This window comes from Stegostoma tigrinum, chromosome 2, assembly GCF_030684315.1.
Source record: "Stegostoma tigrinum isolate sSteTig4 chromosome 2, sSteTig4.hap1, whole genome shotgun sequence".
In the NCBI taxonomy this organism is placed as follows: domain Eukaryota; kingdom Metazoa; phylum Chordata; class Chondrichthyes; order Orectolobiformes; family Stegostomatidae; genus Stegostoma; species Stegostoma tigrinum.
In genome coordinates, this window is record NC_081355.1 from 57,058,422 (window position 1) to 57,081,065 (window position 22,644).

Below are 22,644 nucleotides of genomic sequence, written 5' to 3' on the forward strand. Positions count from 1 at the left end.
ATTTCATATTTAACCATACCATCTGCCTTCACCTTAAGTTGTTGTACCATTTATACATAATTGAATGCTATTAGTCTGACCATTTCAACCCATTATTGAATAAGCGCCATATAGTGTTATTATAAGTGTCCTTTTACTTGATGCATATAAACCTATGTTGTGACTAGTTTCTTATCGTGTTTCACGGTGTCTGCCATAATTCGATTTTCAAGTAAACTGGTTCATTTTCAGTTCATTTTATTTGCATATTTTGTAAAATTTTGGAACAATAAATAATTGTTCCAAAACAAAATTTAGGTAATTGACTATTTCTACTATAAAGCTAAACACACAATATTTATTTATTCCGAGTACCGATCAGTCTTTTAATAATACTAATGAATTGAACAAATCCTCTTTACGATACATTTAGTCTTTAAGACCTTTAGTATTCTGGGGTTTGTCATGTAAAAGTAATTCATCAAGGTGTTGCTTCATGGAATTGGTGGAAAAGACTCTACTATCCAAGATATTCTGTTTACTTCCTCAAAAGACAAGGGACAGATGTTTAATATCAAACCATTAATCCCCAGTCCAGGTAGACGTGACAGCAAAGAACCCAACAGAATGAGCCCTTTGCCTCCACTCAATGTATGTGTTGCAATTTACTGCTGTTTTACAGAGCAGGGTCAAGCCATTATAAACTTGGCAATCGTCTGTACAGCTGGAAAACAATGTGCACGATAAGCGGAAATCCAATACCTCATAGCACTAATTAAATGGGTTCCCACCAGGAAAAAAAAACAAATTACCGCATTAGAAAAGTGCCTTTTTTGCATCCCCATGCATTTTTTTTTACAGATGTGCTCAGTAGCTACAGCTATTTCTCATTTCGACTGAACACTCCTGTTTGTATTACTCAACCTCATGTCTTCCCCGGTTACATTAGCATCAATGCCTTCAAGCCCCGACTAAGTTTGAATTCTTTCCACGTAAGGAGAATCTTCTCCATCCTTCTCAGACACAGCCCACTGCTCCCCTGCAGGACGACTGAAGTATCATTAACTACCAGAGACACTCCAGGCAGAAGTTGAGGCTCCAGTGTCTAAAAGCCTTCCTGCCTCCGATCAAAATTCATATCCTGTCACAGTTCTAGGAGCAGAAAGGCTTCTCATTATGGCATCATTCCCTCTTGGAAGAAACACTGATTGCTGCACTGGTGGCTTCTGAAGGCAAGGATGTAATTTAGCAAAATAATGTACCATGCTGATTAATTTAATGTAGCCCATGACTAATTATGGTAATTCATTACATCTACAATTAGGCTAAGTAATTTATTGCACTGCAGTCTCATAAAGCACAGGATTTATATCGAGTTTTGAATGTCACCCAAAGGACATTTCCGTACCTTGTCTTTACTGAAGCGGAATCAGCCTGCCAGCTGAGACGAGCAAAAACCACTAACTGCACCATGTTTGTACTGTGAGCAGAATGTGGGTACGATGAGAATTCTGATGTTAATATCTTCCTTTATTCAATTGCACCTCTGTGATTACTTGGTATACAGTTTCCATTCTTTTTCTGCAAACGCATATGAATTCTATCTAATGCAAGCATCTGAGACCTGAATCATCAAGTGCAATACATTTCTGGATCATTTGTGAATAATTCCTCTACTTTAGAGATGATTACAAAAAAAATCGTCAGAATAATAAATTATGCTGGCTGTCATACCATCCTAACAAATCTCAAGCACTCACTCTTCCCTAAACCGATCTTGTATTTATGCTGAGGAGTATTCGTAAAATTACAAAAAATGCAGACATGGTCTGTTTTGAAATACAGCTCTTGATGTACCCTGCAGCAGTTAGTTCCTGCAATGGTGCACTTCTGAGACCAATTTGTTTAGCTGATCACCATTCTTCTGACATCCCTGCAAATGTTACCCTTCTTTTTCAATCAAAGGCACAGCAGGGTGTGCCATCTGTCTGGCATAGTCCTAGTTCCCACTCCCAACACTATTTTGCACTGGTAATTTCATTGCAGCAGCAAAGGTTGGCATTTCCTTGAAATCTGCTGTTAATACAGCTCTTCAGTTGCAAAACACCCTTCCCTTTTCAAGCTTATCCTTCTCACCTCATGTACTGCTGTTAAAGAAGCCCCCGAAGAATCAGCAGATGATCAGCACCACAAGCCACAACCACAGGGATCCACGTATTACTTTGGGCTCTGTCGACTACAAATGAACATTTAACTCAGCAACTTACCTCTTGCAAACGTCTCCCTCTTTGTTTAGGAGAATTCTAACAATGTACAATTTGCAGATCTGTTGCAGCATGGTTTGTATTAATGGTTACGAAAAGAATACATGTCAGCATTTGTAACATTGTCATTCAAATTATTCTTAAAACATTTATCGGCATTGTAACTGCTCTTTAGACTCGATTGCTAGATTCATTAACGAAAGATACATTCACGCATACAGGCAAATGTAGCTTCTTTTCACCGTCTTCAATTGACTCTAAATATATTGATCTATTGACAGCCCTACAAAAAATAAATTTGAAAATGTAAAACAAACTGAATAAAAATACTCATTATATGCCATAATTCTTCTGGTTTCCTTGTTAAAAGAAAGATTTGCAATTGATAATTATAGATTCTTCTTTGTTAAGATACTGTAAGAAAATCACCACACATTTCACCTGCTGTATGCAACATGTAATTTAAAGAAAATGTCAATATTGCATGAAATTATGTTAGCAAAATTTAGTGTAAAAGATAAAAGTTCTGCAATTCGGCTTCTAACAATACCCACTGGCAGCGAATATAATGGAATTGTCTGATTCTCCAAAGAAAAACATTTACATAAATTATTTCTTTCTGCTACAGTGCATTAAGGTGTTATACTGTCTTCACGAGGTAAACGGCAGACGACATTCCAGCATTTTTTGCAACACTTCTGATAAAGAAAAGGCAAGTCTTATTAAAATAATTACAGATAAACCAATGATAAAATTGCAACGTTTTAATAGGGTAGCACCTTCGTTACTGGGTAGATTGTGCCTGTTTTTAGACAACATTTCTTTTTACAAAAGCTCCTCTTTAAAAAAACATTTAGGCTACATCTGTGCAAAGATTCCTTTCATATTTTTCTATGTTATAACCATAATTATTTTTGTTAATAATGCTGAGGTTTCCTAGGTACAATTAATTCTCTGATACAGCTATGAGGCAATTATTCCCATTTGCCCATGGACAGTATTCAAAACATAAAACACTACATTTATAAAATAATTCTTCTAGCCATTACACAGGTATTAAAAACAAGTTTTTACACAAATGAAACTGGCAGAATCATAACTGAAATAATTTTAAGTTAGTTTTGTAAGTCTGAGAGCCCACCCTGAATTAGTAAATGTGATTACAGCAAATTGTACTAATCATTATGAAACACTGATTTTTAAATATTCATTGCAAATTTCATAAATGATGGGATAAAGTCCAAAAAATATAAAAATGGAAACAATCCTGCATTTATTTCTTGTGGTGCATTTTATCTTTGTTATATGTCCTTTGACTTTAATGCAGCTTATATAAAAAACTGTGTTCACTGGCAGGTTTAATTGCTTCTGGGTCTGCTTTATATAAATATGCTGAAAATCAAAAAAGTGATGCATGATTTGTTTAAAAAAATTTGCCCATAGCTTGGTGATATATTCATAACAGGAAAATAATTAAATGCCCCCCCTCAACTTTGTTAATGGAATTTAGTATTGCAGGCAAGGCCTACATTTTTTGCTGATGCATAGTTGACCTCAAGAAAGTAGTGGTGAGCTGCCTTCTTGAACCACTGCAGTCAATGTGGTACAGGCATATACATGGTGCTGTTAAAGGAAAGGAGTGCTAGGTTTTCTAGCCCCAAATCAGAAAAGTGTGTGGTTTGGACGGGAACTTGCAAGAAGCAGTGCTGACTTGCATCTGCTGTCTAATTCTTCTGGGTGGAAGAGTTCAGGAGTTTGGAGTTTGTTGTAGAAAGAAACTTGGTGAATTGCTGCCATGCACCTTCTATATGATCCACATGGTCTTGGCACAGAAGTAATCGTAATGAAAACAGTGAAAATTTGAGGTAGTAGATGGGGTACCAATAAAGTGGGCTGCTGTGTCCCAGAGGGTGTGGTGCTTGTGTTTGTTGGAGCTGCACTCATCCAGGCAAATGGAGAATATTCTATTACATTCAAGACTCGAATTAAGCCTGACACTCCTCCCCCGTTGTTTAATTTACTCAGTAACACCAGAAATGTGAGCATTGAAGAAAATGTCAGAATTTAATTCACCCTTAGAGCAGGTTGGATGATGGATGGGAGCATATGATTAGGTAAGAATGCAGTGGGAAGTTGAGTACAACCTTCTTGCCAAGAGGCTAATGGAAGCCAGTTGCCTCTTAAGCATCTTATCTGGCTGTCACTGATATTCTACTGCTCAACTGGCAAGCTCTCTGTACAGGATGAGGTGGCTCCCCCTTGATTAGGTACCTTGTGTCTGCCACAAGAGCCACTCCTTGCTGAAGTAGCCACCCTCATCTTCCACACTAACCATCCCATCTATTCTCTCTTGTAGATAGCTTAACTACTCTCTGCTAGTTGACCTATTTGTTTTTCTTTCATGTGGTCTCCTTCATGACTGCCCCTGAGGGACCTTCTGCAGTCCTAGTACTAACCACTGCTGGCACTAAAGATCTGCTAAGCCTGTCACTGGTTGACAGTTCCGGAAGGCAGAGTCTTCATCTCTGGGATCACCAATGGCAATGATTTAATTGCTGCCTCAGTGACATTTAATCACACTGGGGCTCCCAAAAATGGTTGCAGTAGGCTTTTCATCTGCTTTTTCCTTGAGGAAAAGGCCAACACTGTGGCCATTAAATTCAGCCCAATGTTTCTGCAAAATGAATACAGAATTCTGTATAGCTTTACTTATGCATTGTTCATAACATTTGCAATCCTGGTTTTCAACAGTTCAGAATATATTTTAAAATGTAAGTTTCATTAAAAATTTTGAAATCTACTAATAAAGCTTAACCAATATCACAACTGGGAGAGTTTCCAACTGAAATAAATGTTCTTGATGCTCATAAATTATTGTGAGCACTAAATACACCAAGCACATTCACTGATGCAGTAATAATTTTTGAAGAAATTCTTCATTTACAAGGATGGTGTAATCATACAAGTAGAACTATTTCACAGAACAAGGCCTCATGATGAGTTAAAGTAAGTTTGATTTATGAACAAAAAAGCATCTCAAAATTATTACATAAGAGTTAATCGTACTGCTAAGGAACAACTGAGTAAATTGTTTGTGCTCATCGTACATTCAACATTTATGATAAAAGTTGAAAGAGATTTTCAGACCTATCATGCTGGCAGTAAAATCCTGCTGATTTTTTGAACAAATTGTAACTTACCAAAACAATATTTGTTTTTGAAAAATCATAAGATTTAAGAATAAACTCTGCAAGATAAAGTTCAACCTCTTTAAATTTCAGATTAACAAGGCATATGGTATCATAATCATTTACTTCACCTTGTTGTGTTCAATTACTACAATCAACATACCAGTTTCCAAATTAATCATAACACAGTAATTTCATTAGTTACACAGCAGGCATTTAAATTATTAGCATAACAACAGTTTGCACACAATTAAACTTTATTTGAACCTTAAAATTTGCAGACTGGAACATTAGAACAAGATTCAATAAAGTGAAACAGACAAGACAGAAAACAGTGCTTACAGTTACTTGAAGGCACACACGGGACAAGAGAGGGAGCAAAGGAATATCACCCTCACTTTCCATTTTGAGTTTGTTTACAATTAATTAACTTGTAATAGCAAGGCTTGGAAGCAATGAAAATATACTGGCTAAATATTCAGTAAAGATGTTACACAAAGCCAGTGTGAAGTCTCAAGCAGCTAGAGTTCATAGTGATGCACAAGCACAGAAAAATAGAAATAATACATCAATGAAATGATGAAAGATAATTACAATAATGAGGAAATAATTTAATTAAGCACTTAGCTGCTTCTTGATTTTCACATCTGTGGCAAGAGGATAGATTATATTGTTAATAAGATGATGTTATCTTTGTGATAAAATAAATTGGGAAACAGCTAGTGCCATAATAGTGGGTGAGAACTCCCTCTCCTGGCTGAGGACACACAAGCTTTGCAGGGCCTTCAATCCAGTTTTAAAATCCCTTCATGTATAATAGAACATCACTGTAGGTAGATGGCGGCCTGCAAGGGAAGGGAGTAGGGGGTGGTTGGGGGCAAGGGGAGCAGACAAAAGAAAGGATTGAACAAATAATTATGAAGTATGTAGAAAACTACTGCCATCTAGTGTTTTCTTACAATATCCTTATTATGTTAGTGAACTCCATTATCAAAATGGTAGTTATTCGATTCATTTCAATCTCTTCAGCAAAAATATTATAATAACTTATTTATCAGCTATCACTTCTTCTAGAACTTCTGTAACACTTGTATCCAATTGTTATTTTAATTTCTTGCTCTAAATTCACCACTGTTGAATCAGTGAGCATTTTGCTCCACCAAGCTAGAGTAAGTCCCCACTCATTTCTTAGTATATTTCATTGCTTCAAAAAATTTATAAAATTATTTATCAATATCACTTATTGTGCTCGACTTTTAATGTAATAGGTACATTCCAACTCATGTTGATTTTGTTTCCCACTAAATAGTTTAATAATGAAAAAAATGAGATCTAATTATTAAGTTAATCAGTAAATTAAATTTTCTAGAAAAATCCCAGTAATCAGTACTTGTGTGAATATTTATGAAATATACATTGCTCTCTATATACTGTACATTAAAGGAGAAAAAAGATGTTTCAGTTCAAATGTTATAGGAAGTAGCTTTATTGTAAAATAGTCAATTTGCACTGAGTGCCATAATTTATGAATTACAGCTAGGGTATTTCTTCATTAAGTTACTTTTCATGAATACGTGACATGAAATATTCACATTTATTCACAGCAAGAAGTGCATAAAATCAATGAAACTCAGAAATGGACCAAAAGCATGTTCCCCCTCATTTGGTCAATAATTCTATGGGATTTTGTTTTATAGCTTATCCCAGAAAGATACTGAGGTCTGTCTCTGAAATATGCAAATACCCAAAAACTATTTTAATAGTACAGGATGGCACCTTGACAAGAATGCTTTATATATAAATGATATGGGAATAAGGTACTTATGGTCTATTATACAGTGATTCAATTAAAATGTACTTACCCAGACCTTCTCAAATGTCGTACATCTCCATTAGGTAGTCTTTGGGCACCAAGCCAATATTTTCCTTCATTTGTCCTATCCACCACCCATGTGAATTATATTCCTAAAATAACAAACATAACATCAGTATAATTGTGAAGATTAAACATGATAGTTTCACAGTATATAGCATCGTACTATTACAACAAATTTAAATGTAGTTTTACATTATATCAAACACCAAAAAATTGACTCAAAAAGGTACAACAGCTATAAAACATCAAAACACTGAACATTTAGAATAATCCAACTTGCTGTTACATGGATTCTTTTGCAAGCTGTCGTGCATTATGCCACAATTGAATATGTGTTTGAATTAATGGAAAAATATAATGTAACATGGTAGACGTTTATTTTGAAATTCTATTATAATTTAAAGTGTAAAAATAATTGGAATTTTTGAAATAGTACCACAGTGCCTTGTTATTTTACTTGTGGAAGTACTGAAATTAAAAATAGGTTTATTAGATATTTGGATGCTAGACAAAAACATACTGAGAAAACACCATCACAGAAATGAACCATTCCCATTATTTTGTTTATGTTTTTAGAAGCTATACCATTTTATACTCAACAAAGTCAATGTTAGATGTTTTAAACTGTTTTGCTTATCATCGTCAAAATCTGCAAAACTACAATCCTGCTCCAAAATACCATTATGCACTGAGGTTTGCATATTCACAATTCATTATCTATGTATACCAAAACTCCCAACACTGGGAAAATTATTGAAACTTGCAGGGAAAATAGATTTGAACTTTAAAAATAAATGCAAAAGATGTTGAAAAGCCATCACTTCTACCATGTGATTTGAAAAAATCATTTCCAATATAGAAAAACGTAGTCCCAAGGAAATAGCTGAACTGTTGAGGCATGTTATTTTTAAACATGTTTTATCATGAGCATTTTAGTCAGAGAAAAAGTAATCAGCACTGTTTTTAACAGCAGCACAGGCGCTAAAAGTTGTAACATTATTTCTTAAAAAGCAAAGGTGAACTGTATTCCAATAAATCAGCAAAAACAACATTCTTTTTGAAAATTTGAAGCATGAAAATTAATTTACATTTATATTCAATTCCGACAGAGAAATTAATGCTAGCTTTAAAGCTGAATTGTATCTACATTTTGAAATAATGTCATATAAATTATATAACAGACTGACAACAAACCAGTAGAAGGTTTTGGGAAATATAAGTGTAACTTTATCTACAAGAGTACATTAATTTAAAATGCTATGAAAATCTATTGAAAGGGTAAATGATTTGATGAATAGTTAGGACACATCTTTTACACATTACTTTCATTTAACCTCCCTCAATGCCAAAATGGTTGAAATAGTAGTAAAGAATAGAACTTGGTTTTCAAACTACCCAGGTTCAACTCAGATGTGGAAAACTCAGCTTTATTTCACATTTAATGTTTTTTAAATTACTTTTTCAATGAACAGGTCAGAAAATTAACAAACTAGCTACAACAAAATGGTAAAAACATAATATACAAGAGGTGAAAAATTTTCAGCCTGTGCTGTCAAGAGTACAATATTTCATGTATTTACAAAAATTAGTTTAGTGTGGTACATTTATCCTAAAATTGGCTCTATCGTGAAATATGGTAAATTACATGCAGATTTTACAAAAAAAATTGGAGAATGCGCATTTCTGGATTATATAGAACATACATGCCATTTTAATCAAGCAGTTTGGTTATTTAGTTATCCATGGACTTAAAGAAAATCTGTTTACAAGTTAACCAACAGATTATTACAGATTACTGTGTATCCAGGAAGAGACATATGAAATACTTAAATATCATCTAACAATACTTTTCTAAAACAAAACTTACAAAAGTTGAAATATTTTCAGAAGTATTGTCAGATTAGAAGTTCAAAAACTCAATTTTCACAAGATGCTATACTCTGCCTGCTAAATTAAAGTGAAATGAGTATTTATATTTCCTACAAGCTTTTGTTTTTTTGAATTTGTGTACATAGAACTAGTCAAACCTTGCTATCTTGATTGTATGTTTAATTTTCCTTTAAGACACTTTTTTAAAGAATAGTTTTGATGAATAGCACAGAAATTTGAAAAAAAAAGTGGCTTTACTTAAACATTCTACAATGGAAAAACCAAGGGCACAGGTAATTGCAAATTTCCAAAGGTTCTTATTCCTGCAGGCTAATTGTGTGTTCTCACAGCCCTAAAGATAGATATTTAGGCAGAAAGAAGCATTACAAATTGCTCCATTCAATCTTATGCGTTATCATTACATTCAAGGCATGAGCCCTTGAAGCAAAATAAAATTCAAATTAAGCCAATTAAATCCATATTTTGAATTTTAATAAATATATCCTAGGCAGGGAATATTATTCATGATTGTAGTATTGTAATTATACTACTGTTTGTTCCATTTTGTTAAAGTTGAATAATTCTCTGTTTTGTTTTACAAACTATATAAAATGAGCATTCACAGATTAAAATCAATCAGTTTTGTTTTAATTTATAGTGCAAATTATACAAATTTGGTTTAAAATTCTTCTGGACAGAAACTTGGTAATTTTGAAGTGTTGTACTGTTTGTGTCAGTTTGTAAACATTGAAAATTTTTAAAAAGCAAACAAATATAGCACAACAAGAAATATCATCTAAATCTATTCTTTTAACCCCAAAATATTAAGAAAAATTTATACTTCACTGAAATCCCAAATTTCAACAGATTTCAATTCCAGAAGGTGGAAGAAAAGTATTGTAAACTTTGAGAGATATTCAGCATCCGTAAATGACACTTGAAGCATATATTTAATAGTTTGACATGTACAGAATGGAATTTAAATAAGAGAATCGATTGCGAGATATAAATAAAAGTGATGGACAACAGTAAATTAATTTGCAATCTCTGTAAATCTTGACTTTCTCCTGTACAGAATGCAAACATTAAAATACGCAGGGTTTTTCAAAAATAAGCCACTTGCAGGAGGCATTTTGTTATTAGTTGGAGACATCTCCAGTGCTTCTGATAATGCACCTTATTAGGGCTATTTGGAAGATCCTACATTGTAAATTAAAGGTGTGCAACAGGTCAAACCAATATATTTCCTTCGTAAAGCAAAAGATATTTAATAGCCTCTGCATAGCGTTCTGTAAGAAGTGCAAACCCCAATTCTGATTTCCAGACAGCATGCTTCAATTCAGGTATGTACAAGTCAGCCATCTGGCATTTCTCAATGTATAAAACCTTGATGTTATCAAAAAAAAACAGAGGCTCACACACAGTTAAGCATTTAGGAAAACTATTTTTTAAAAAATATAAAAATTAATGCCATCTCAATATCCATGAAACTATAGCTTCTTTATAAAAGATGTTATATCAGTTTATAAAGCACAAAAACATTTTCTCTTAATCCAATAAATAGAACGAAATTATACAATCACCTCTGCTACAGGCAAAATGTTTCTTTTGCCAACATCTGACAAGGCTTAGGTAATTGCTGCCACAAAGCTTTTTAGATTCATGTGGTGATCTCAGCTTTCCAAGGACGTAATGCTGCTTCCAGCATCAGTACACAAACAAAATAATACTAGACAGAAGTGATTACTGCATGTCGAACTAGTAGCAGGTTGAAAATCATGCCATTAATTGGGAGCTCACCTCTTCTTTAAAAAACACAAAAAAAGTGATTGTGGGTGAAGGATTTGCCTTTTAAGAAAAGACAGATGTTTAGCAATTTGCTGTTAAGAATTGTACTGTCTATTACAAACTGGCACTTAAGTAAACTGATTGTAGTTTTTGTACAAACTAAAGAAGAAAGTAACTCAAATTCATGAATGGGGTTAAAATTGTTTCAGAGATAGTAGGAAGATGATTTTCTGAAGAAGGGTCTAGGCCCGAAACATCAGCTTTCCTGCTCGGCCTACTATGTTGCTTCAGCACTACACCTTGTTATCTCCAATTCGTGAACTATTTTTTATTTCCCATTGGCACCTGGGTATCACATTTTAGACAGTGAAAACATGACGGTTTGTTATGTATGATAACAACTGAAAATATAAATGATTCCTGTGGTCAGTAGTATTACGTTAATGTTTTTATGGTGTTCTGAAATTACTCTGTCTATGGAATGCAGTTCATTGCCAAATAAACTCTTGAATGGAATTGGCAATTATAAAAGTATTCTAATACTTCGCTACATTGACAGTTTGTTGTTAGCTTTTGGCAGGGCCCTTTCAAACATAAGCAATTATTACATTTTCAATTAATTCAATAAAAAAGTTCAGTGTTTAAAAGTGTTTACATACTGGTGACGTAAAACAGGAAATGACAACTGACATTTTAATATGATACCCCGTTAACAGGGTATAAATTAATGCACCAAATACTCAGCTTTTAGAATCTTACCCTTCACTAGCAAGAATGCCAAAGGAAAATCAGACTTTAACATTCTAATACTCTTTTTGGATAGTATTATTTGATAACATGATCTTAAGAATATTTTAATGCAATTAGAGACAATATAAAATAACCTGCAGTGATAATGGGAACTGCAGATGCTGGAGAATCCAAGATAACAAAGTGTGGAGCTGGATGAACACAGCAGGCCAAGCAGCATCTCAGGAGCACAAAAGCTGACGTTTTGGGCCTAGACCCTTCATCAGAGAGGGCTCTGATGAAGGGTCTAGGCCCGAAACGTCAGCTTTTGTGCTCCTGAGATGCTGCTTGGCCTCCTGTGTTCATCCAGCTCCACATTTTATAAAATAACCTGCAGCATCTTTTTAGTCTTTGGCATTATACGGATGATTTTCTATTTTTCAACCATTATGACTAATAATGGTATCCTAAAGAGGTTTGAGAACTTGTTTGAAACTTGAAGTTTGAAACTTGACCAGCATTTTCTGATCCAAAGAACAGATAACCCAAGGTGACACGACATGAATTAGGTCCCTCAAGTATTACTTTTATAGGTGATAGCCCAAAGGTACAATGTCATTTTTCACAACCAGTAACCTGATCAAGCACATGAGTAAAGTTACAAGTTTGTCATGTCTGACATGAAGGTCAATGATTTTCTTTAAAAAAACAGGCTAAGAAATGAGCGAACAGAAAATAAAAATATTTTCATAACATCTGCAGTTCGTGTATTGACAAAAGTTGGCACCCCTACTAAATACTACGTTTTCTGAAATATCTTTCCCTCACATTCAGTACACTATATAGATAAGGTATACAATATGCTATCGTATGGCATGGCAGATTGTGAAATATATGCAAGGTCTCTGAAGACGTTGTTACAGACTGTTGGATGGTCAATTCCTTTGTTAAAAAATGCTAATCTAAAAAAGAATGCAGTTGGCCAACAGCAGTGATATAACTTTCTAGACAATTAATGAGGTGAGAACAATTTACATTCTGGATCTCTACATATACAACTTTTTTACTTGATATATACATTTTTCTCTCACTAGAGGCTATATTTTCTCTTTTATTCTATCAAAAAGACATTGCATTAGAAGGTATGGGAAGATCACCTCCATGGGACTTGACGTATTGGTCACTAGATCTGCGAATAACTTTTACATATAGATTACATTTACTTTTATTGCTACTGCAAGTATGCCTTAATTTTAAAAGCATTTCAATTGTTGCATTAGGAAGCATTCTCCATCCCCTATTTTCACAATGTATTGATACTGATGTGTGAAATTTAATACAAATACCAAAATTAGTAACTCTTCAAAATAAAATTTTCATTAAAAACATTTTAGCAGCAATTTCCCTATTAACATAATAAATTAGATGATTTTGCAAAAACAAATTAAGAAACATCCGCAACATGGACCAGATGGTAGAAAAGTAAACAGATTCAGGGTAACAAATACAACAGCACAGAGTTATACACAAAATGTGACAGTACAGTTCAGTGATGCTATATTCTCCATTAATACAAACAAACCAGGTCTCACTTGGTTCTTTACACACATTTAACTGAAAGAATATTTTGACTTTGTTTTTATTACATGATTACTGTTACACATTTCCAATTTTTCAGTGAATTGCTTGCACAGCTTTTCAAAATAAAACATTTCAAGGAGTAAATGCTAAACCCTGTTCCTGATAACACATTCCACAACGTAAGAATGGCTGTTGTTTACAGAATTTTCATAAAATGCTATAAGCTAAGTGGTAGTGAAAAAAAGTAGCAATGATGCATAAAACTATAGCAGTAACAATTATTCCAAAGCATTATACAGTCACCATTTCAAATAAAATGTATTAGAATCTTTTGCTTAATTCCTGAAAGAAATGTATGAGTAAATGAGTTCTTACAATTTTCAGGGCCATACAAAACCATGAGCTGAATTTACCAGAAATTGAATCATTTTGAGTTGCTTGGAAGGTTTCTCTTATTGAGTCTTTCTGGGCTTTCTCAATGTTCCCAAACCTATCACATTAGCTGTGCACCACACCGCGTGGGTGCCCTGCTCATCATATTCTCCCAGTTGCCATAGACAGAAGTATGGCCACTCCTGGGATATCTCATCATTTCTGGCGCAGCCATTACCTTATAAGGCCTGCAGTGCATCCGTTCAACTGCTGGATGTCTACAGTTGTCTGGCACAGTTTCAAACAATTGTGCCAGACATGTCAGATAGAGGTAAATTGGCACTTTGCTTTACTGACAGGGGGCTGAAGGTCCTGTTGAATAAGGATTCATGGGATCACCACACAATGCAGTGTGTCGAGATGTGAGTGACTAATGGAAAGTTGGAGGAGCAAGCAGCAAGCTGGAGTTGCCAGGTAACTACTCTGACTTTTATATCGAGAACTGTCTTGATCTAGTTTCTATTTGGTGGACAGGAGAATGGGAAACTGCATATTCAATGAGGCAAGACCACATGATAATGGAGTGATTAACAAATGCTTTAACATGCAAACAGGCCTCTTATCACTCACTGGCGTGAATCTCATCGTGCCCTTCAACAGTTCGTTGGGAATCGGACTTTCTGCTCTCGATGGTGGGGCAATCCCTACGGGTGATCTCTCTCAATTCTCTTAATTTTCATGCCATTGTTCATGTCATGCAAGAATTGGAAAGATTTCACTCCAACATTGTATATTTTTGAAACAATTAATCATTTTGATAACAAACTGAGAACTACTGTCATTCGGAAGAATCTGTATGATATATCTAATAAAAATGAAAAGAGTAAAGTTTGTACAAATAGTTTTGTTATAATGTATGATTTGTAGCGCAAGCTGGTTGTAATGCGATTGATGAATAGTGGACATTGTTTGGATAAATGAACTTTCTGCTGTACAGGTATAGTGATTTTGCTATAATGCGAATTTCGATAGTGTGAAGTCACACAAAAACTCAACTATCGCGTTATAGGAAAACTACCTGAATAAGAACTCACTTTACTACTGTTTTTGTATAGCAAAGTTCTTTCCCAAATTCACACTGTTTCCTTTTAATTTCTGGTTTGGCCTTTTTTTTTGTTATTCAGTTCTGGGAATGTAGGCTTGGTCATCATTTACTGTCCATCCTCAATCAACCTTGGGAAAGTGGTTTGACTTGACTTCTTGAACTGTTGCAAGTCATGTAGGCAAACTCTCAATGTTGTGGAGCGTTGGTGATTTACTGCAGTACATCTTGTGAATGGCATGCACTACTGTCACAGTTTATCATTGGTGGAGGATGACTGGCTATTTAAAGCTTTGGATGGGTGTTAATCAATGCTATGAGGAGTTCAGTCCTAGAGGTAACTTGCTGGCTGGAGTGGGGGGCAGTTCGAGTCCCAGAGGCAAGTCACGAACTGGAGCCCAGAGTGGGAGGCAGTCTGAGCCCAGGCTGGACTGGGAGATGAGTCCTGGAAGCATATCACTGAGCCTGGCCTGCGGAGGCAGTGATGCCTCCTGTTCTGAAGCCCAGCAGGCATGGACTCAGTTAATAGGAGTATAATTTGAGTAATTTTTAAAAATACTTTTTATTCTTATTCTGGACTTTGAGTAATGCAACTACTTTTCAAAACTTTGTATTCATATGCTTTTTTTTTAACTCTTGCAATTCTGCAACAAAGTATCTGCACCTAGGTACCCTGTACCTAAGATGGTGCCAAAGCAATGGCATTTAAGTACATGTAAAGATTATAAAGGCTATTCTATTCTGTTCTTTTGAAAGCAATTAAATTGCAAACTTCAAGAGAATGTCTTTGCTGCATGTGTTTGCCTTTGCTGGACCACACAGTGTAAGTCATACAAGGGACTGGAATTCTTGACACAGGCAATAAATACCAAGTAAGGAGGAGGAGTGAGCAAATAGGAGACAAATTGTCTTCATCAAGAACATAACATCTTCACTTGGAAACACTTTAACATTTTCAAGCAAAAATTATTCAGGAACCGGGAACTACGAGTGTTTTCTTCCCTTTTTGATTAATGGTCACCCAAAAATATTGCATCACCATGATATTTACCAATTGGGCTAATATTAACTCACCAACAGATCAAAACTACATGATTGCTAATCTATTGTATACCGTTATCAGTTTCCATTGAGACTCAATGTGTTGAATATGCACAAAAAATTTCATATAATCTATTGATTACTCCAAATTTTGATTCATCACTACAACACTGTATCTTAGTTGTCATTAAAATAATTGCAATTTAAAATTACATTTTCTCCACATTAGTGGTCATCACACACTGATCCCAGCGATGAAGTGGGACTGTTTAAAACGTGATTAGTATAAGTGTGTGAGCTCAAGACGTCCACAAAAAAGTACAGAATATAAGCAAGCAAGCATTACAACATAACTATATCAGCAGTGTTATGGAAGTAGAGTGAGCCAAGTCATCACAGACCAGGAATTTACTAAAACAGTGTTATTGCTAGCAACCACCATAAGACCACTGTTCTATTGCTCTAAAGCCAAACCTTGATAGTAGTGATTCAAGAAACTTACAAACAGCATGAATATTCAGAGGCAAACTAACTGCCTTCACAGCAGAAAAAAACTGAACAACTTATTGATTCTCATTTTCATTTTTTAAAAATGTTTTCATTTGTAACTTTAATTACTTAACATAGAATTTTCTTATTTTGTTCAGATATTAATATATGTTCACCTGTTTATTTAATTCACCACTATTGGTCTATTTTATAGGACAAAGATGGGAATTTTAATATTTAGAATGTTACAATGAAAACATGGTAGGAAACTTAAACTAGCTTCATAAGATTAGAATTGCCACCTATGGGTTTGAACAAGATCCATGTTAGTGCTGAATGATTTTTTCACTTTGTTGAGACCCAAGTGGCTAGGGGGAATGAAGAAATGAATGAAATTAGCCTAAGAAGGTTGTAAGAAATAAATGGGGCTGGAGGTTGATAAAGCCCCAGGATATGATGGTCTTCATCCTAGAGTATTGAAGGAGGTGGCTATAAAGAGAGTAAATACACTGATAATTATCTTGCAAAATTCTACAGATTCTGGAACGATTCCTGTGGCTTAGAAGCCCTGATGTAAGGAAACACAAGAGAAAACAGGAACTACAGACTTGTTAGCTTTATATCAGTAGTGGGGAAAATGCTGGAATCTATAATAGAGGTTGGGAATAAATAGATACCTGTTGATAGTGGTTTGCAGATGGGAAATCATATTTAACAAATCTGTCTTTTAAAGTTGTTACTAACATATTAATAACATAAGGACAGCTAATAAACATTGAATAGTTAGATTTTTTCAGATCTTTGGTAACGTCCCCACAGGAAGCTAGTCATAAAGATTAAAGCAGATGAGACAGCAGGTAATGGATTAATAGCCTGGATTAATGATTGACTAACAGGCAGAAAACAGCAGGTAATAAGCGGGTCATTGTCATGTATGAAGTCTGTGATGAGTGGGGTATCACAAGAATCTGTACTTGTGCCCCAGCTGTTTGTAATACATTTCAGTTGTTTTGGAGGTTGGGACCAAATGTAATATTTTTAAATTTGCAGATACAAAGCTAAGTAGGAATATGTCTCCTGAGGAAGATATAAAGTAGCTTCAGGAAGATTTGTACAGACTTAGTGAATAGATAAGAACATCGTCAATGGAAATATAACATGGAAAACTGTGGGGTTAACCACTCTGGTAGGAAAAACAGATGTGGTGATTATTTATTTAAAGAGATTGAAAAGTGTAGATGTACAAAAGGACCTAGGTATCCTTGTTGTAAGTTACTGAAGGCTAACTTGCAGGTGGAGCAGCAAACTGTTAAGGCAGCTCATGGACTTTTAGCCTTTATTGCAGAAGGATGTATTTCCGGGAGTATTGAAATTCTGCTTCAATTACACAGGAGCTTGGTGAGAACACATCTGGGCTACTGTGTGCAGTTTTGGTCTCCTTATCCCAAGAAAAATGTGAAGATGCCAGTGTTGGACCGGGGTGCACAAGGTCAGAAATTACATGACACCAGGTTGTAGTCCAACAGGTTTATTTGAAAACACATATTTTCAGAGCTTCAGCCCTTCAACACCTCAAGGAGGACTGAGGCTCCAAAAGCTTGTAATTTGAAATAAACCTGTTGGACTGTAGCCTGGTATTGTGGGATTTCTGACCTTATCTCAGGAAAGACATTAGTGCCTTTGAGGAAGTGCAAAGTTCACCAGACTTATTGCTGAGACTGTACTATGAAGAGAGATCAAGCAAACTGATCTGGATTCTCTAGAGTTTCAAAGAAGGGGAGGTGATCTGATTAACATAAAATACTTAAAGAGATAGACAGGGTAGATGCAGGTAAGATGTTTCCCATTTGGAGAGTCTAGAAATAGGTACAAGTTAAAAATCAGGGCATGTCACTTAGGTTTGAGGTAAGCTGAATATTTTTTACTGAGATGGTTGTGAATCCTTGGAATTCTGTACCAAACAGGGCTGTGGAAGCTCAGTCTTTGAGAATGTTGAAGGTAAAGATTTATAGATTTTTTTGATTGTTGGAGTAATGGCTTATGGGAATGAGTTGAGTAATAAGCATTGAAGTGGTCGACCAGCAGGTCATATTAAATGGCTGGGCAAGCTCGACAGGCTGAATGGCCTCCTATTTCTATGTTTCTATGGTAAGCTTTTCAAATGCTTTATGACGTCAATTTTGCTCAGGATACCTGAGAATCATTGAAAAATGATGGCATAGAAAGAGGCCAATTCAGCACATCGTGTTGCTGCTTATTGAATAAATTGGCCATCCATTCTAATTCTACCTTCTAGCGGGTGGTCTACAGCCTTATGGGTTACAGATTTCCAGGTGAAGATTCAGGTTCCTTTTAAAATTTGTTGAGTGTTTATGCTTCAACTACCAAATCATGCAGTGGATTCCAGGTACTCCTCACTCTCTGGATGAAAAAGATGCTCTTCATGTCCCTTTGATCCTTACACAGTTCACCACCAATCACTGGCCCCTAGTAACTAACCTCTCCACTTGGCAAAGCAGGTTTTCCCCATCAATTCTATCCTATCCCCTCATTATTCTGTACATCTAAATTATGTCACCCATCACCCTCCTTTGTTCGAAGGAAAACAACTCTTGCCTATCCAACTTTTCATCATAGCTGAAATTTTCATTTCCTGACACCCATTTTTACAAATCTCCTCTGTACTGTCTCTACAGCAATTTTGTCCTTCCTGTAATGGTATGCAAATTTCTAACCAAGGTTGAACCAGCATTTCATATTGTTCCAACAATACTCAATATGTTGTTCATTGAAGGAAAATATTTAATATGCCTTCTTTATCCCTTTACATTTCAGGGGACCTGAGGCCAAGCACATCAAGGTATCTCACTTCCTTCAACCCTCCCATTAATGTGTACTTCCTTGCTTTGTTTGCTGTCTCCAAATGCATAATCCTGGACTTCTCCAGAAAGATTTCCACAATTCCACCCTTTCACTAAACCACAAATATCATTTTTCATCGACAGCCATCCTCTTCAGCACCCGACCAATTTTTGTACCAACTACAAACTTGCAAACTCTGCTTCCAACATTTAAATCTAATTCATCAATATATACCACAAACTGCAAGAGACCCAACACCGAACCCTGTGGAATACCACCAGAAACCCCTTTACATTCGTAAAAACATCCATCAAATACTCTTTGTTTCCTGACATTAAGATAATTTTAAATACGTTTCACTACATTTCCCTATATCTCACATGCTTTAATTTTTTCTTTGGCATCTGGGACCTCGTTATATATTTTATTAAAATCTATGCAGACATTATCCATTGCACTGTCCTCATCAAACCTCCTTGCTACTTCCTGAAAACACTTAATTAAATTGATAAGACACAAATCTCCCTTAACAAAAGTATGCTGGCTATCCCTGACTAATCCATGCCATTTCAAATAATAGTGAATCAGTATTGATTCTCACAACTTGCCTACCAAAGTCAGACAGATCAGCCTATAGTATTCAGTCAATCCCATGCACCCTTTGGAAAAATGTTAGTGTTCACAGACCTTCAATCTTCTGATACCTCAGTTACTTCTCGTGTGTTACACCTCACTGGGATAGCATGCTGGAAATCAAGACTTCCTATTGCTCAAGTCATCACAAAAGCTAAAGAATTAAAAAGCATGGAAAATTTCCAAACCACCATCTTTCAGACACAGGTTGACAGGAAGTATGGACCAAGTTTCTGTACTTAACAAGAGTTGCTACTTGTTACATATAAATTCATTCTAACTGCAGATAAACATTATGAACTGTTTACATATAAATCTATTAGTTAAAACTTATAATTTACAAAATAACTTCTTTTCCACATACATACAGACAAAAACAAACATATATGTTATGGGCAAGGGGAAATACTGGGAAAGCAATTCAGTGGTACTGTGTCTGCAGGGTCTATGGAGATGATCCTTTTGCTGACTAGAATGCTGCCTCTCCATCTTTCCTCTCCACATTCTTTCACTCTTTGCTGGACGTAGAGGGTGACTGGTTCTCACATGTAAAGTTTTTTGATTTATGAAATAAAAGTCACAGCTTACAGAAATTGATTAGGGGAAATAAATTAGCTATTTTCAAGGTTGAAATGCTTTTTACAAGAAAGGAAAAGCAGCTACTTCCTTTTCAGATGGCTGACATCTCCTGATCTGAACATTCATATCTCCAAGCTGTTCAGCTATCCAGGAGCCAATAACAGATTTGTAGGCAGGAGGCCTTTAGTATTGACAACTGGTCAACATTTCTCAAACCAATTAGCTACTTGATATTGGCCACACCTCCATTTTTATGCAGCCCTCTGGTTCAAGTTTGTCTGTACCACGCTCTCCCCACTAACAAGCAGCTCCGTAAAAAGCACTTAAAATGAGTTTCTGATAACTTGCTTCTAAAAAGTGAAGGAATCCTTGGTTTTTAAAACAGTCTTCGCCCATTTCATTTCACAATCAAAAATACAGAAATATAAAAAGAATTGATCTTTACAAGTGAGGACTGAAAATAATCCTCAGAGCACCCATTACTTCCTCCTTGACATCTTTTAATAACATAGGATATAATTTAACTGGCATTGGTGATTCAGCAACCTTCATGGAGGTCAGTCCCTCCAGTATGTCTCTTTAGTATCAATCTGCATAGGAATGAATGGAGGAATATTTACCAAGCTCTTAATACTGTTAACTCCAAGGTGGGAGGAACTCAGTTAAAGTGAGTACATAAAAGGGCTGTCAGCTACTGTGCTTTTGGATTCCTTACAATTTCAAATTATTCTTTCCTCTGCATTTGTTTAATTAATAAACAAAGTACTGATAAATAACCTTGCTTCAGCATTTGTTTATAAATTAAGGAGTGATTGAATATCACTTGACTGGTACTAATCGCATTAGTAAACAACAAGAATAATAAAAGTAGGTTAAGAACATCATCTAGTTCGAGATCACCATTGAATCTAATTGGGAACAATTTATTTCAATTAATTGCTTTGACAGAGTAATGGCACAGAGACACAGATTCATAAAAATGGTGTGGCAGAAGTGATAATGAAGGATATGAATGTCATAACTTCCTGGAACAATGGCATTTGCCTACAGGAATATCCAAAATATTCCAGAGCTGGACTGAATGAACAGGCTTAAATGTGGTGACGTACAATGATGTGAATGAATTAATCAACTATTTCATTTTATCACGACCTTTGAACGAAATATACTATATCAGTTTAATGAATACAAAAACATGACTAAGTGTATGAAAACAATTCTGACCCTGATCAAGTCCATCCTCGAACATTGTGGGAGCTAGGGAAGAAAATGCAGAGTCCCTTGCAGAGATTTTTGCTTCATCTAAAGCCACTGGAGAAGTTCCAGAAGACTGGAGGGTGGCTAATGTTGTTCCATTGTTTAAGAAAGGTAGCTTAGACCAGCCAGGGAACCACAGGCCAGTCAGCCTGTCATCAGTGGTTGGCAAGCTTTTGGAGAAGGTACAGTGGGACAGGATCAACCAACATTTGGATAGTCAAGGTCTGATCAGGGATAGTCAGCATGGATTTGTCCATGGCAAGTCATGTCTGATGAATCTTTGAGTTTTTTGAGGAGGTAACCATGAGGATGGATGAGGGTGGAGCAATGGATCTTGTCTATATGGACTTTAGTAAGGCCTTTGACAAGGTCCCACATGGCAGGCTTGACATGAAATTTAGATCACATGGGATCCAGGAAGTGCTAGCTAATTGGATTCATAATTGGCATGATGATAGGGAGCAAAGAGCGTTGGTTGAAGATTGTTTCTCTGACTGGAGGTCTGTGACTAGTGGTGTGCCACAGGAGTGGGTGCTGGGACCTTTGTTATTTGTTATTTACATAAAATGATGTGCACGTGAATGTACAGGGCATGATTAGTAAGTTTGCAGATGATACAAAATTAGGAGGTATCGTTGAAATCAAAACTTAGAGGGATCTTGATCAGATGGGAAAGTGGGCTGAGGATTGACAAATGCAATTCTGTACAGATGAGTATGAGGTGTTGCACTTTGGAAAGTCAAACTAAAGTAGGACTTGTACGGTAAATGGTAAGTCCTGAGGAGTGTTGTGGAACAGAGGAACCTAGGAGTACGCGTACATAGTTCGTTGAAAGCGGCAGGGTGGTGAAGAAGGCATTTAGCATGCTGGCCTTCAGCGGTTGAGTCACTGAGTATAGGAGTTGGGATGTTACATTACAGTTGTATAAGTCACGGTGAGGCTGCACTTAGAATATTGTGTACAATTTTGGTTACCCTGTTATAGGAAAGACCTAGTTAAACTGGAAAGTGTGTAAAGATGTTTTACAAGGATGTT

At 35.7% G+C, this 22,644-nt stretch overlaps 1 protein-coding gene across 2 annotated transcripts in view; it reads right to left on the bottom strand.

The window, feature by feature from the left end:
- Positions 1-5,670: 5,670 nt before the first annotated feature.
- The window catches only part of skap2 (src kinase associated phosphoprotein 2), a 266,642-nt gene continuing 249,668 nt past the window's right edge, over positions 5,671-22,644 (bottom strand). For both annotated transcript variants that reach the window (XM_048520144.2, XM_048520136.2), the window contains exons 12-13: positions 7,294-7,396; positions 5,671-6,276 (exon numbers count right to left, since the gene is read on the bottom strand). In XM_048520144.2, the coding sequence (XP_048376101.1) occupies positions 7,304-7,396 (93 nt within the window). In that variant the 3' untranslated portion in view covers positions 5,671-6,276; positions 7,294-7,303. The remainder of the gene's footprint in view (positions 6,277-7,293; positions 7,397-22,644) is intronic.